The sequence below is a fragment of the Melospiza melodia genome, chromosome Z, assembly GCF_035770615.1.
Source record: "Melospiza melodia melodia isolate bMelMel2 chromosome Z, bMelMel2.pri, whole genome shotgun sequence".
Classification (NCBI taxonomy): domain Eukaryota; kingdom Metazoa; phylum Chordata; class Aves; order Passeriformes; family Passerellidae; genus Melospiza; species Melospiza melodia.
Window position 1 is genome coordinate 81,734,684 of NC_086226.1, and position 14,512 is coordinate 81,749,195.

Sequence of the window (14,512 nt, forward strand, 5' to 3'; positions counted from 1 at the left end):
TTTTAATTAGTATAGAGGATCAGCTCAAGTCATAGAAGACATGTAATATGAACTGGAACACAATAAGCACCTAGAGTAGCACAAAACTGTAATAAAAGTCTGCTGCACTTCAGTTACAGCTCAATGTTTGCTTGATTCTTACTTTAATTTAACAGGAGTCAAAACTTGGTGTACATAGGCTGCTCCCAGTAACTTGAAATGATTAATCATTCCCGTGATACCAAGATAGATTTTAGTAATCTCTTCTGGGCTGTTCAGCTTTTCAAACAAACCAATTTTCCCACTTACACCTCTTAGTGAGTTAATTCTCCAGCAAACTTAGCCTCTACGAAAATTAAACCCTTTATATAGGAAAAAGGGAATTGATTTCACATAAGAGAGTTTGACATTGCTGCAGTTAGCTTTTGAGATTAAGTATCCTTTATTAGCAGCCTGAAGTGACAAAGCAGTCTGTAAGTGCCATGAAGCATCATCAGCACAGGGTGTACAAAAATCCCTCATCCTTCCTTTCTTTCCCTTTCCCTTTCTTTCCCTTTCCTTCCTTTCCTTTCCCTGAACTTCCCTTCCCTATTTTCAGTACTCTTCTGCATCCATGTCATATTTTCCCAGCACGTTCCCCACCTGACAACCTAAAGGATATTTTATCTATGATATCACACAAACCACTCGTGTTCCTTGCCCTCCCTCCCCTGCCAACACCGTTCTGCCATCACAAAGCGAACCCACCAACACGATTTCCCGTGCGCAGCCCATCGCCAATAAATAAACGGATGAAGTTGTGCCTGAACACAGGAGCTGTTTACCCCAGGCAGAGCAGCTGGGCAGGGCTGCCCGCGGCAGGAGCAGCGTGAGCAGCTGAGCCCTGTGAGTTGGAGGGGGTACCTGTGAGTGTTTGGAGACCCAGTGGCGCAGCACGTTGAGGACGCGGTTGGTGGCGGCCCTGCGGATGATGAACTCCTTGTCGCACGTGCGCTCCGAGTTGTTGAACCCTGCACACAAACAAACCCACGCTGCAGTCAGAGGGACGGGGAAAACTAAAAGTAAAATTAAAATTTAAAAACCAATAGAGGTGACCGGGGTAAACTGAAGGCTAACAGGATATTTCTGTGCAATAAAAGGAAAGGCATCCGACAGACGGTGAAATGTGAACATCTGTTGTTATCTTGTTGTATTTCATATTTCTAGAGTCCCATACTGTTGCAATCATATTTCTAAAGTCCTGTACCTTCTCGGTGATATTTCTCATGGGCAGCTCCTCACAGCACAGACTTCTTCCTCTGCTGCTTCTTAGCCAGGGCTCCTTCCAGGCTCTCCCTGACCAGAAAGCCCACCCCCTTATATCCTAGATGCCTTCACGAGCCACAGCTGCTGCTCAATTAAGGACTTCACAGCTGTAGCCCATTTAGAACAACTAGGATTGGGGCACAGCCACTTACACAATACAGATATTTACTAGGACTCCTACTATATTACTATAAACATCTAGAGCAAAGACATTCTGCTGCATCAGCGCAACACAGCCTTGCCCATCACAGCACAGACACCTCCGGGGGTGAGCACTCAGCTTTAGAAAGGTGAAGAATAATTGCCTGTGCAATTAAATTTCAATGCCTCCCTTCAGCATGGAAGAAATAAAATAAAGTGTATCAAGAAATGAAGTGAATGAAAAACCTCTGAAAACAAAGGAGGATTTTGGTTTTTTTCAGTATGCAAGACATTTACAGCAAGGAAAAGGACCAGACCAAAGCTAGGTCTATAATCAAACAGATTTGAAAAGTCAGTATGACTTAGGAAAGGGAAACAGGTAAATTTCAAAACTAGTAAAGAACAAGGAGAGGAGAACAGTTTAAACACAGAGGAGAAAAAGGTCAGTGTGAGAAATCTTCCTTCTCAAGAGCAGTATTGTACAGGCTCCAGTAATCAACACGTCAAATAAGTTATTTGGGATTTTTTACCACTGGGATGACAAGCAAATGGAAAGATATATGGAAAACACATTTACAGACCCAACTGCCTGAAAATGAAGATTTTCCAGATGCAGTGTTTCCCTACTCATGTATTATGGACAATTACAGACAATTTCTTGGTTTTTTCTCCCCTTTCTTTTTTTGGTCAGCAATATTTACTTATAAAGAAATAGTTTTAATAACAACCAAGAAACTTTTTCGCTGCATTCATATTACTGCTTCTCTTTTCATTCTGCTGTAGCTTTATTAAAAAAAAAAAAATCCATATGCTAAAATGATGATTACCTTACTATTTTACTAATAATGAAATTGCTACACTAAGCCCTTGAATGTCTTTTTTGACAATGATAACTCTGAAGATAGACTTGAGAAGCTTGCATTTTTCTAAGTTTTTGTCAGATTTGCTCTTGCACTGTGCTGCTCTCCATTCCACTCAGGGCACAGTCCAGGAACAGCTGGGAACAGCCTCCCATATGACCTGTACTTTACTATTTTTTTGGCATAAAAGCTGCTCGAAAGCCCATGTTGTACTATAAATAGCACAGGCAGATTAAACTTCTATTTCTTCAGTTATAAACCCATTGTAGGGTGTTCTGGAGGCTTGTATTAGTTTTGCTCTATTTTTAAAACAGACAATCCAGAAGGCCCAAATTGCTGCTCTGCTCTGTATTTTTGGCAAGATAAGCAAGACAGGAAATGTTTAACTGCAGTCTCACATATTTTACTGCAGGTTAGACCTCAATCTCAAATGTATTTTCTATCTACACTTACATTTCATGGACATTTTTATACTATGGCGTATTACACTGTAGATGGCATACAAGATTCCATATCAAAGATGGTTTAATATTGAAGCATTTTAAGCAAGTTTTTTTGCCCATAAAGAAAAAAAAAAAAAGAAAATATATGAGGTTTTTTTCAGCAAAAGGTAACACAGGCAACATTTTGTATGTTAATTTTCTATGCCTTAACCTATTGCAGAAGCAATTAGGAACAGACATTATAAACTGTTCAATTAGCCACTTAATTGCAGCAATGAAAGTCACAATGAAAATTATATATTAAAGCAGCGAAGTCTTTACCAAGGTAACATTAAGGAAAAGAACTTCAGTAAGCTGGGAGGAAAAGAGAGAGAAGCCTACAGAGACAGTTTTCAGTGAGCTACAAAAAAATAAAAAGAGGGAAGGAAAAAAATTAAAGCCTCCAGAGATCACTTCAGCAAACCCGTATGGCCCTCAGAATTTCATCAATTTTTAAGCAGTAATTAGCTTGCTGCAAAGAATGAGCCACACGTTCAGCCAGATCCACATTCTCTGCACTCCACGTTGATGTGCTGAACCAACAAATGGAGAGAAGAACTGAGCTGAGCACAGCTGGCCCCTGCTGTCAGGGACTTGTGCAGAGCCAGGTCCCCCCAGACCTCCAGGCTGAGCCCCCCAGCTCCCTCCACACCTCTACAAATCTTGATGTGCCCACTGACAATAACAAATAATGTAATTGGGATTCTGGGTGGACCTGCCCACGTCCAGACCCAATGGTGAAACAACCTGAAGCACTCCATGGTAAATATCTGTTCCTCTCCTGAAGGAAGCAATCTTTCCACATTAGAAATGCCAGCAGTATTTCTAATTATTAATCATCTAAGTGGGCAGCTGCCTCAGTGAGTGCTACTTTCAAGAAATGTTTTCCACCATTATCTGTTGAAATTAATATGCACTGGTGCCACAAATAGAACCTTCACATAATGGTGATACAGAACTTTTACCACAGGCTGTCAAACACAAAGTTAACCTGACAGCATTGCTAGTTTCACTGAATTACTTTTTTCAATATTATTTAATCACTCTGTTCGTGCACTTGTCTTTGGATTGTGTTATGCAAAAAATGCAGTCTCACCTGCACATGTTTTCTTTAGTGCACTTCAATAAAAACCTGGTATTTTTATAGCTTCCTCTATTACCAAAGACTAAAAATATAGGTGCTGAATAATAAATCTCCACATTTAACACCTTATCAAAAAGTGAATACTTTTATAGCTACCATTATTACCAAAGATTTTTAAAAGTATGTGCTGGATAGAGAGATAAATTACAGTACTGCACCTTTAAAATACACCTCACCCCAGAGGAAAGGTTTTATCACAGTAAACTCTGCACCATGTACTTTAAAGAAATTAAACATGCACATTTTCTTTTCTATTTCAGTTAGGATGTCAAAATCTCTCACTCCAGTTACAGCATTTCTGTATCCAATAGGTGTCCCTGCCCATGGCAGGGGGCTGGAACAAGATGTCATTGGGGTTCCTTCCAAACCAAACCTTTCTAAGATTAGCCCAAGATTAATAAAACAGCACATGATTCCTGACCATAGTAATTAACTTGTCCAAAATTTTGATGGTATAATAATAATATCCACTTTTAAGGGTTTATCTACACAAAGAGAAATCTGTTCACAAGAACTAGTGCAAGTTGCTCAGAGGCATGAAGCTTCTGGTGTCTTTCCCAGCAAAGAAATTCATTTCAGAGGCTGATTTGATGTTCCAGTTTCAATGAACCACCCTGGAGTCTCGCACTGAAGGTGTGTTAGCACCCAGCAATTAGAGAAAATCGCACTACAGGCTTCAGGGAGACCCCAGAGAGTCCCAGGGATGTTGATGGAAGGAGAATATTCAGGGCCCACCAGGCACATGACAAATAATCAATAATATCCATCAGATAAAAATATCCATCAGATATTATCCATGAGGTATTATCGAAATAATAAAGAATATAATCTGATCTCCATCTGGTAATATCCATCAGATGCACCCCAGAGTTGCAGGCCAGCTTCACCACTCAGCCTGGCTTGGATCCTGACACCTCAGCAAACACCAGTGCTGCTTTCTGACCTTCGTAAAGAACAAATACCAAAAACCCCAGGCTTGGGGCACAGCACTTTCTATCCACATATTAAAACTGAAAAAGCCTCTCCAATATATGCAGCACGAAAGAAAAGGCTTCCCAAAGCACAAGAAGCCCCCCAAAAGGGATTATATCTTTCTTACCTCAACATACCTAAAAGAGTTTGGATGAGTGTATATTGTCATCCTTGTTGGTCATGCATTCTCAAGCAAGTAAATGGGTTTCACACATTTGCACAGAAACATGTCAGAAAGTGAGTACTTCAGTATTGGTAAGAAATCTAAACTGCCAGTGATCCTGCCCTCCTCCATTCTTTAATTTATGAACTTGGGCTGTCATACATTATCCAGCCGAATAATGGCAGAGCTGGAAAAGGAAACCAGATGAGCTGAGGTGAAAAGAAGGATGAAGGTGATGTGATCCCATAATATGTGTAAAATACAACATATTTGCTCAATAATACAGTCCTTTATTATTATTATTATTATTGAATGATCTTAGACTTTTTTCTAAACCTTAACCATTCTGTGGGGTTTTATATAAACAATTTGAGGCTTGAGAGCACAAACTGTAACATTTAGCAACAGTCTTGTGTTCATAGGACAGGAATATTTAATCATTCGCTATGCCAGGCTTTGAGTTTGTTCCACAAAGGGTTACAAACTAAATCAGCATCAGAACTGACTGCTAGGAACCAGGAGCAATCCAGAGTCCAAGGCATTTCAGGCATTTAATTTCACTTTCACTGGTCCTTGGAACATATGAAATAATTTTGTTCTAAGAAATATGCCACTGAAAATCCCTGTTGCAACCACCCACATCAGAAATAATTCCAAGTATGTATTTGATTCTTCTGCCTAAAGCCTCTGCCACACATACAATCTGACTATCAAATCAAGTCAAGGGATTATGGTCTTAGTAAGGTAAATCCCAGGGATTCACATGGACCAGCTGATGTACAAGAGTGTAACACAGATAGAGACCTAGTGACTGCGTTTAATTTCTGCAAAATATTTAAGGGAAAGGTTGGTAAACTATTTTTAAATGACCCTTGATTTAGAAAGGCTTTTTCTAATCAGAGAAATTTAAAGAACACGGCATTGAGATAAAGCAGTCGTGTCAAGATTATGCAGTAAACTTGGATTAAATCCAGAAGTCTAAAAATACATCAGTCCAGCAAAATAATTTCAGTTTAATGGTTGGGAGAGAAAGGTAAGTGGCTAAAGAATACCTTCAAAATCAAGAATGTATTTTATCTCCTCATTATAACACTATGGTTGCTCTGAGAATTATTATAATCTTTGAGATTATGTGCTTAAAGCATGACTACCACAAAGAATGAAAATATTCCTTTAAGCTCACAGAAATATTCAAATTTGAAGATTTGTCCTTCAAAAGTCCTTAAAAACAGGATTGCTGCTATAGCTATAATTAGCAAACACTCTTAAGATTTCTGGGGTTTTTTAATAGAAATATTCTCAGGAGAGCACATCAATCTCACTCTTGAGAAAAATATATTTAGAAATTGCTAAACATTGAAAACATGCTTGCTGTTATGAATGACACAATTTATTATTAAAAATCAGTAGCTCATCTTAAAGTAAAATACAAAAATGCACTGTATTTGGTTAAGCTAAAACTCAGCAGCAATACAAGAACATTCTGTCCTTTTCTTCTTTCAGCACCAGCAAAGAGAGACAACAAAGGGTCAATGTCATAACCAAATCCACTTGTATACATCTTCAAAATCACTTTTTTTTGCACACAAGAAGTGTTTTTGTGTGCATCCATAGGTAGACTCACAAGCCCAATTTTCCTGGTGGAGCCTTAGGTAAAACCAGCCAAATCTTGCGCCTTTGTTTATAGATGTATCTGTAGGAAGGAGCAGATCCTGAATTTCAAAGGCTGCTGCTGCTGCCAATTGTGCTCTCAGGTTTCTGAATACCATGGAAAATGTGCAATGTGACAGCACTTTTTTTTTTTCCTACGACTTACATAAAAATCTATAGGGAACTACTGACAAAGAAGATCCTTTCTGAGCAGCCCTTAACAATTATATTGTATATAACCCTATACCCTATACAATTATATAAAACCTTTAGTACACCTTAGACTTCTTTTTTTTCACTGCAATAATGTTTGAATTATCTGCTTGGAACAGAAGAATGGCAACACTGCAGCTGATATTTCTTATACATTTATACATTTGTCTGTGCTCCTTCTTCATCTCTTATCTTTCCGGGAGGAGATAAGCAGTTTTTACCTATTGATGTTTTTCCGCATCTCAAATGATCCCTTGCTCTTGATTTCCTTAATGACACTTCATCTACACTTCTAACTTGCTCTATCATCAATATGAAGAGGAGTACAGCAGATATTTATTGCATAATGTTCACAGTCTTTTCAAGAACTATTCAAAGGAAGCTTTCAGATGCTTAAAGTGCTCGGTACCACAAAGAAAAAAAAGTTGAAGTACAGGTTGTGACAATGTACAGATAAAAAGAGGAAATCACATAAAATGGCTCTTGGAATTTTTACCTTTTGTTCATTAAAGTTCAAGGAAGTAGTTTGTAAGATTATTCATATTTTTATAATGTCAGTGGGAATAAAGGTTAAATGGAAAGGAGGCGATAATTGCAAGGAGCCAAATGTATCGTTTTTCAGACCATCTGTGAACAGAGAGTTGACTGTCATGAAAAACAAAAGCTGGCAGGATGCACACCAGTCACCAAAAAGAATCTCTGAACAACATGTCTGTCTCACAAGCAGCTTTCAGACCATTTAGGACTGGGTCATATTGGAAGCTTAAACTAATATTAATTACGCATGCAACACTTGGGTGCAGGGGGAATGAAATGAAAGGAAAAAGGCATAAAAAAATCCTCCCCAAACTTCTCTCCCCACACCACTGCAGCTGCTCAGGACTTGCTCCAATAGGTCAGGAAACAAATGTTTCTCAGCTCTGTAACTCAGGAAATGTCCAGTGAAAATACTGATTTCCTGAGCAGCCAGCTCCTCAGAGCAAGCTAGGAGGAAGATATTAAATCAAAATAAGGAATACATAAGTAAAAGCAAGAGATCCTAAATTTCTGCCAAACTGGCAGGGAAAAAAAAAATCATTATTCTCTCCTATTTCCTAATTTCCAGAGCAGGGATCAGTTTTGATGCAACACTTTAATTTTCAAGCCACTGCCTAAGCAAAATGCAAATAAGAATCAACTGTGTAGCCAATTATCCAAAATTGCAAAGCAAAAGTTTTAGTTAAAATTTGTGAATGGAGCGGCCCAGAACAGGGGTCCCATTTGCCCCCTGCCAGGGCACGGACAGCCCCTGATGACCCCAACCCCTCACAGAGCCCACATCAGGCACAGCCCTGGTCACTCTGCTTTGGTGACAGCCCTGCAGCCTCAGAAAGGGACACTGCTCGGGGCTAAACTGACATTTTTTGGTCACACAGCCATTTTCAGTGGAGAACAGTGTCAGCTGTGGAGTAACACAGCGAACATTTCCCACACAGAGTTTTTTTAAATGAGATGGGAACTTCAAGGAAGTTCAACGTGCAGGCCTCAGTGCCTCTCAAACCTCTGTGAATCTGCAGAAATGGGTCTGGGAAACTCATTAAAATGTGCTCCCAGGAGGGAACAAGTGCTCACTTCCCCAGTTCCTGCCTAGGGCCATTAGTTACACAAAAATGACAAGGAAAAGGACTTGGCTGTCCTGTGTAAAGGACCAGGGAAGGTTAACAGGTCCTACATCTTGATTTTCGGGGAATTAAACATGTTAAATTCCTGACAGAAGAGTGGCACTGGGAGAGTCAGAACACAAGCAGGATTGATAAGCAGGGCACGATTTGATGGCATCCTGTCTCTCTGACAGCAGATGAGGTGCCCCTAGACTCAAACCTGGACTTTCACCATAACCTGAGGAAGAACAGATAAAATTACAGTCTTCTACCAACTGCTTAGAAAGCCTTATCTTAATTTTTACTTGGGATATCACCACCAAAATTGTTTTCTTTCATGTCTGGAGTCAGAAGAAGGAAGTTCCACAAAGCTTTCCCAGTAGAGGACTGAAATGTTATAGCCCGGATTATTAGTGGAGTGCAGAATTACTATTAAAACCAGCAATGTTTGTGACACCACACTGAGAATCAACTACAAAGTGACACACATTTTCCAGTTTTGCTTCAGACATGGATACTTTCAGACAAATTCAGGAAGAAATATATACCTTTTCAAAGGTCAGCATGTAGCCACTGATGCAATTTGAGGCATTTAGCACAGCACAGGGCTGGATAACCCAGCCAGCCACACAAAGTAGAAGCCAGCTCGAAATCACATCAGATATTGTTTGCTTGCCTTCCACGTAACACAGCAAGGAAATCTCTCCCAGCCTGTCCTCTCACAATGGAAAAAAGAAAGCAAATATTTCCCTTAAAAACCTCGCTTAATTCTAGTCTTTGCCAAATCCCATAGTAACTCAGCTGCGTGCACCAGAATCTCCATCTCAGGAAACGTGATGGTGTAATGCCACTTCATTATTCCTGTGCTCAGAATCAGGAAAATTCTCCCCGAACGCGACAGCTGACACCCTAGAAAGCAGAACTGTACGTACGCCTGTGCGTGCAAGGCAGCGGCAGCCGAGGGAACCCTGCATCTGTTTAAGGCATCAAGTGTGTCTGCACACAGTTTTCCGTGGCGGGGGCCAGCGGGATCCCCCTGGCAGTGCCTGCCCAGGTTGTGCTGCCCCTGCAGGTCTCACCCCCGAGCTGAGGGCTGGGGGCACCCGGCAGCAGCACAGCAGAGCAGCCAGCGCGTCCCCTCCCAGCGCACGCAGGGCCTGAGCTCCCTGCCACCGCTTGGCACGAGCTCTGCCGCTCCGTTACTCCAATTAGTGCCTCCGCCAGAACAAACAAAACAAAAATATTGTCGCGCTGGGAGCTGGCAAGTTGTCCAAATGACTGCAGAACAGCTCCGCTGGTCACAACCCAAAATAAGCCGAGCGGCTCTCCCTGAAAACTTCTGCAAAACTTTCTCGTGATAATTTCGATGTTTTAAAATAAACGGCCCTAATCGGGCTGCGCCTGATTTGTCAGAATGGAAAGACCCACACAAGACCCACTCTAGATCTTTATGGAATGTGAATTACTACTTCCAGCTAATTTTCATGCCCTCTTAATATTGTGAGAGCAATCAAGCAGGGCTAAAGTGTGTCAGCCTGAGAGCTCGCAGGACTCATCTGGCTCAACCTCAGTGCTTATATGGCTTTCTAGAGATTTGTCATTCTGGAAACCACAGCTGTAATTTACAAAGGTCCATTTCTACTTGCTATTGCTGTTACAGTTGGGTTATGTTACAGCTGACAAACTCCTAGAGCACCTCTGAGAGAGAAGAACTTTCCACACTCATTCCAGTGGCTACTGAATTTGACACTTTCACAAAAGCATTTCCACACTGCTTATCTTCAACCACACCCAGCTGCTCCAAAATTGAGGTTTGGCAGCTCTACATCCCAGAAACTATTGAAAGGGCCTACAATGTTCCACCCCAGGCCGTGATCAAGAATAGAGTAATAGCCAGCTCAAAATAAATCAGACATTTACAATGCAAAAGGATTACACGCTTCCCTTCATACATCTCCTCTTTCACTGATGCACGGGTTATGCACGTAGCTACTGCACTTAAAATCGGTGAAATGTAGCCTATAACTACCTTTTTTACACAGTTTTAGATTCAGAAAGGAACTCTATCCCTCCCTAGGCAGTGACACGAAGGCAGGTCCATCAGCCCAGAGCCCACAGGCTGCAATAGAGCCTTGTCCAAAGGGCAGAGCAGGCAATGGCAGCACATGGCAGCAGCACTTTGGAGTGCCCGGGTGTTCTGCATTGCTCTGAAGGATGGCACCACTGGCACTCAGCCCCTGCAGCAAATGAACAGAGCGGGTTTTGCACTGGCCTCAGTGAGAATCTGCTGCAGCTGGAAAGGTCTGGTCACTTCTGCAGGCAGACTGTGAGAGCTGTGCAAAACCAGAGGACGCCAAAAAATGGTCTAGTCAACAGTCAGATCAGTTTTTCCGGCCTAAAACTGAGGGCAATTTAGATTAAGGTTTCTTCTTTGTGAAAAGAGAAGGAAGTAAGTAACTCAAGACAAAGGTAATTTAGCACCTGACATGTGTGCAGTCAGTTAATTGAAAGGGGTCATATATATGCAATTCATTTTTGTGTAGCAGCTTCAAGCTGTTATTTAAATCGCTCCTTTAAATCACTGAAATTAGAGAGATTAAACCTATCTGTCCTTCTCACTAGCCCAGGGCAGATTTTCCTGTGTGAAGATCATTATTTGTCAGAGATACTCCCCCAAAGACTCTTTTTTCCCCTGCATCTTTTTCGCCCTCTGCCTCTCACATGTGCCTCAAAAAAACAAATGCTTGCACTGAGGAAGCCAGGCCCTCGTGCCAACCACAGCTGCCATCCCACTGCCAGCCTGCCCCACAATGTCAGCTTGTTCTGGTGAGAAATGAGACCTTCCCACAGCGTGGTCGGTGGGCTGGAGGAGGAGGAGGAAGAGGAGGAAGGCAGCTTTGAGGCATGCTGGAAATACACTGTACCAGCTAAAATCGTGTGCCAGAGCTTTTGAAAGAAAGCTGCTGTGTTCATTAGGGAACAGCTCGTTTGTTTGGGTGGAAGAATTTGCTTCTTGTCTAATATTAACTGTCCGTGTGGGGAGATCATCCTCCAGCTTGAGCTGAGGAACACACAATATTCTCAGAGTTCTTTCAACCTATCTGGTAGAATTGTTAAATAAAAAATGCCCTAGATTAGTTTACATCTTGAATTTACGTTTTTGTCAGAACAGTCTCCTTGAAGCTCATGTTTGATAGAACCATTTCAAAATAAAATGACTGGTTTTGGAATTAAAGACTTTTCATTCACAGGAGAGAAGAAATCTCTATGTTTCTCATGTTTATGCAAATACTTCTTACTTTATTAACTGTTCACAAAAATGGAATTATTTTGTTAAGCTGGCTTCATCCATAGAACTGTTCAGATATTTTAAAATCAAATTTCCTCAGGTCACAGAAAGCACCTTCATACCTTGTGAGTGTTAACAAGTATGAGGGCCTGCAGGGAGAGCAGTTTTGGTAAAGAAACACCAAAAGGTGTTTTTTCTTTAAGAATCAGTGCGTGATATCTTACTAATGCTGGCACTGTGCGCTGATTCTGCGCAGAAGAGATGTAAATAAAAAGATAAGGAATGAAAAAAAAAAAAGCAACAACATGTCTCAAAGAATTGTACAAAAATAAACCAGGGAAATTCACAAGTTGCAGCAGCCACAGGTGGAAGAAATAATTCTCCATGTAAATTGTTTTTATCTAGTGCCAGGGTTTGTGTGTGGGTGCTGTGTAGATTACACTGCTGTTGCTTAACTGCTGTAACATCTGTAGGATTTCTGCAGCAAGACTAGAGATGATTGGTGAGTATTTTGGCAGGAGGCTCCTCTCCCACGTTTCCAGTCTCTCTGCTTGTTTTGACACTGGCTGTGTGACAGACTTGGAGAGGGGAGGAATTCTCTCCCAAGGAGATGGGGCTCCCTGCAGCTGCAGCTCTGCTCCACGACTGTCCATGGCAAAGCTAAAACAAGGGATTAGCAGCGTACCTGGTAGGATGAGACCACTCACATTCACAGCTCTGGAGGGACTTTTCCATATTGTAAGGCAGACGTGGGAGCACATCTAAAGAACTTCTGTGTGGATTTGTCACTGATTAAAGCAGAAATCTGAACCAGTTTTATAGAGGTATATAAACAGAGGGAGAAGAAACTGCTGAAGTCCATTCCTATGTTAGAATCTGTTAGTATGGCTGTACTATTTTTATAAATTGGGAAAAGAATAAGGTGTGCAACAGCCAATTAATGGTGACAGAGCACTTCAGCTCCAGCAAGCCATGAGCCATCCCTCACATCCCTCAGATGAGAAATGACATGTAAAAGACAGAACCTACTCTATTTATCCCTACTGTGAATATTATCATCCATACAGGCCCCAAGCTGTGCACATGGGGTGCCTTATTTAACTCTCTGTACTTTTACTTCATGTTTCTTTTTATCTTTATCATGCTGTTAAAATAAACAACTAAAATGCAAGTTTTCTCGAAGAGAACAGAAAGAATATTTTTAAGATAGGTAGAGATTAATATTTAACCAAGCAGATAAATTAAACAACAGGGAAAGCAGCACAGCTTGCTTGACAACATCAAAGCAGTTAACTGCAAAATAAGTGGAAGTAATAGCAATAAAATCAGTAAGTTAAAAAACACCTGCTGAAAGGCATGAGAAACTGAACCATCCTGATTTAGAGAAAGGTTTCATTCACAATTCAGGACCAGCACAGGCAGTGCTCCCCTAGGTGCTTATCTAAAGAGAGCCTAAGCCAATGTACATCATGTGAGGGCTGTCCAGGGCTTTGCATACTTCTCACTTTATAAAGTTATCATTGCATGGGGAAAGCCATGCTGAAATGCTGTGGCCAGAACTCTCCACAGAAGATAATTGCATGTCCTCCATGGCTGGTTCTGAGGGAGTGTGTGAGCACAGGCCTTTGCTGTGAGTCTGTTACCCAGTTTGTCCCAGTGCATCCCAGCCAGAACTGGGAGATGGGAGAAGAGCTAAGGCCTCATACCCTGGGTAAACAAAATAAAACAATCAGCAGTAAACCCCAAAGATCCCCAAATAAAATAACTAAATAAACTAACACATAACATTTAAAAAACAACAGCAAAACACAAAATGGCCAGAAGACTTCAGGGAGCAGTGAGGACAGAAGACACACAGGTGACTTGTACCTCCTAATATTCCCCCACGATGCCCAGCTGATTTCAGCTGCTGGTCTTGTTCTACTGTGCCAGTTTGGTAACCTCAAACAACCCCTGCTTGCAGGTAACTTTCTACTCTGGAACCCAGGTAAGTCTGTTCCCTTTGGGGTGTTCCTCAGCAGAACCTCACTGACTTCTACGGATGGCCCAAAGAGCCACAAACTCCGGCGCACTCTAAAGCCTGGCTCCATGAAAACCATCTGATGGCCTACATCTTGCAACAGAAAAGGCAGAAAGTCTTGGAATTGTAGAATTGGTAGGGTTGGGAAGGACCTCTTAGAGCACTGAGTCCAACCCTTTACCCGCACCACTGTTTTCACCACTGCTGCTATCCTTCCCTTTTACCCATCCAGCCTTTTACAGAATGTTCTCATCCACTCTCCAGCCCTCTCTTCTCTAAACTTCACATGCACAGAAGTTATTTCATGCCTCACCCCATCCCTGATTTCAAACTCCCAAACTTTTCCAGCTCTCACTCTCTCACCTCAATCAGGACTGTACATACCCTTCAATATCTGTACAAATTCTGCATTTGTACTGTGGTACCATAGTAGTCTCTCCTGCTCCTTTCCATACAATTCCTGATGTTTTCATCACCTTTCTGGCTCCTGCTGAGCACCCAGATCACTTCAGGAAAGGACCTGTCCTCATCCTCAGTCCTCAGCCAGTCCTTCCAGGTGCAGAGCTCACACTGTTTTGCCTCGTGTGCATCACTTGGTATTAACCAACACTGGATTTCATCTGCCACTCTGCTCAAGCTCCACGTAGGAGTACT

At 41.5% G+C, this 14,512-nt stretch overlaps 1 protein-coding gene across 4 annotated transcripts in view; it reads right to left on the minus strand.

Annotated features, from left to right (window-relative positions):
* Nucleotides 1-14,512, minus strand: part of RASGRF2 (Ras protein specific guanine nucleotide releasing factor 2) — a 123,377-nt gene that overhangs the window by 26,528 nt on the left and 82,337 nt on the right. For all 4 annotated transcript variants that reach the window (XM_063179710.1, XM_063179709.1, XM_063179708.1 and 1 more), the window contains exon 18: nucleotides 883-989. In XM_063179710.1, coding sequence (XP_063035780.1) covers nucleotides 883-989 — 107 coding nt within the window. The remainder of the gene's footprint in view (nucleotides 1-882; nucleotides 990-14,512) is intronic.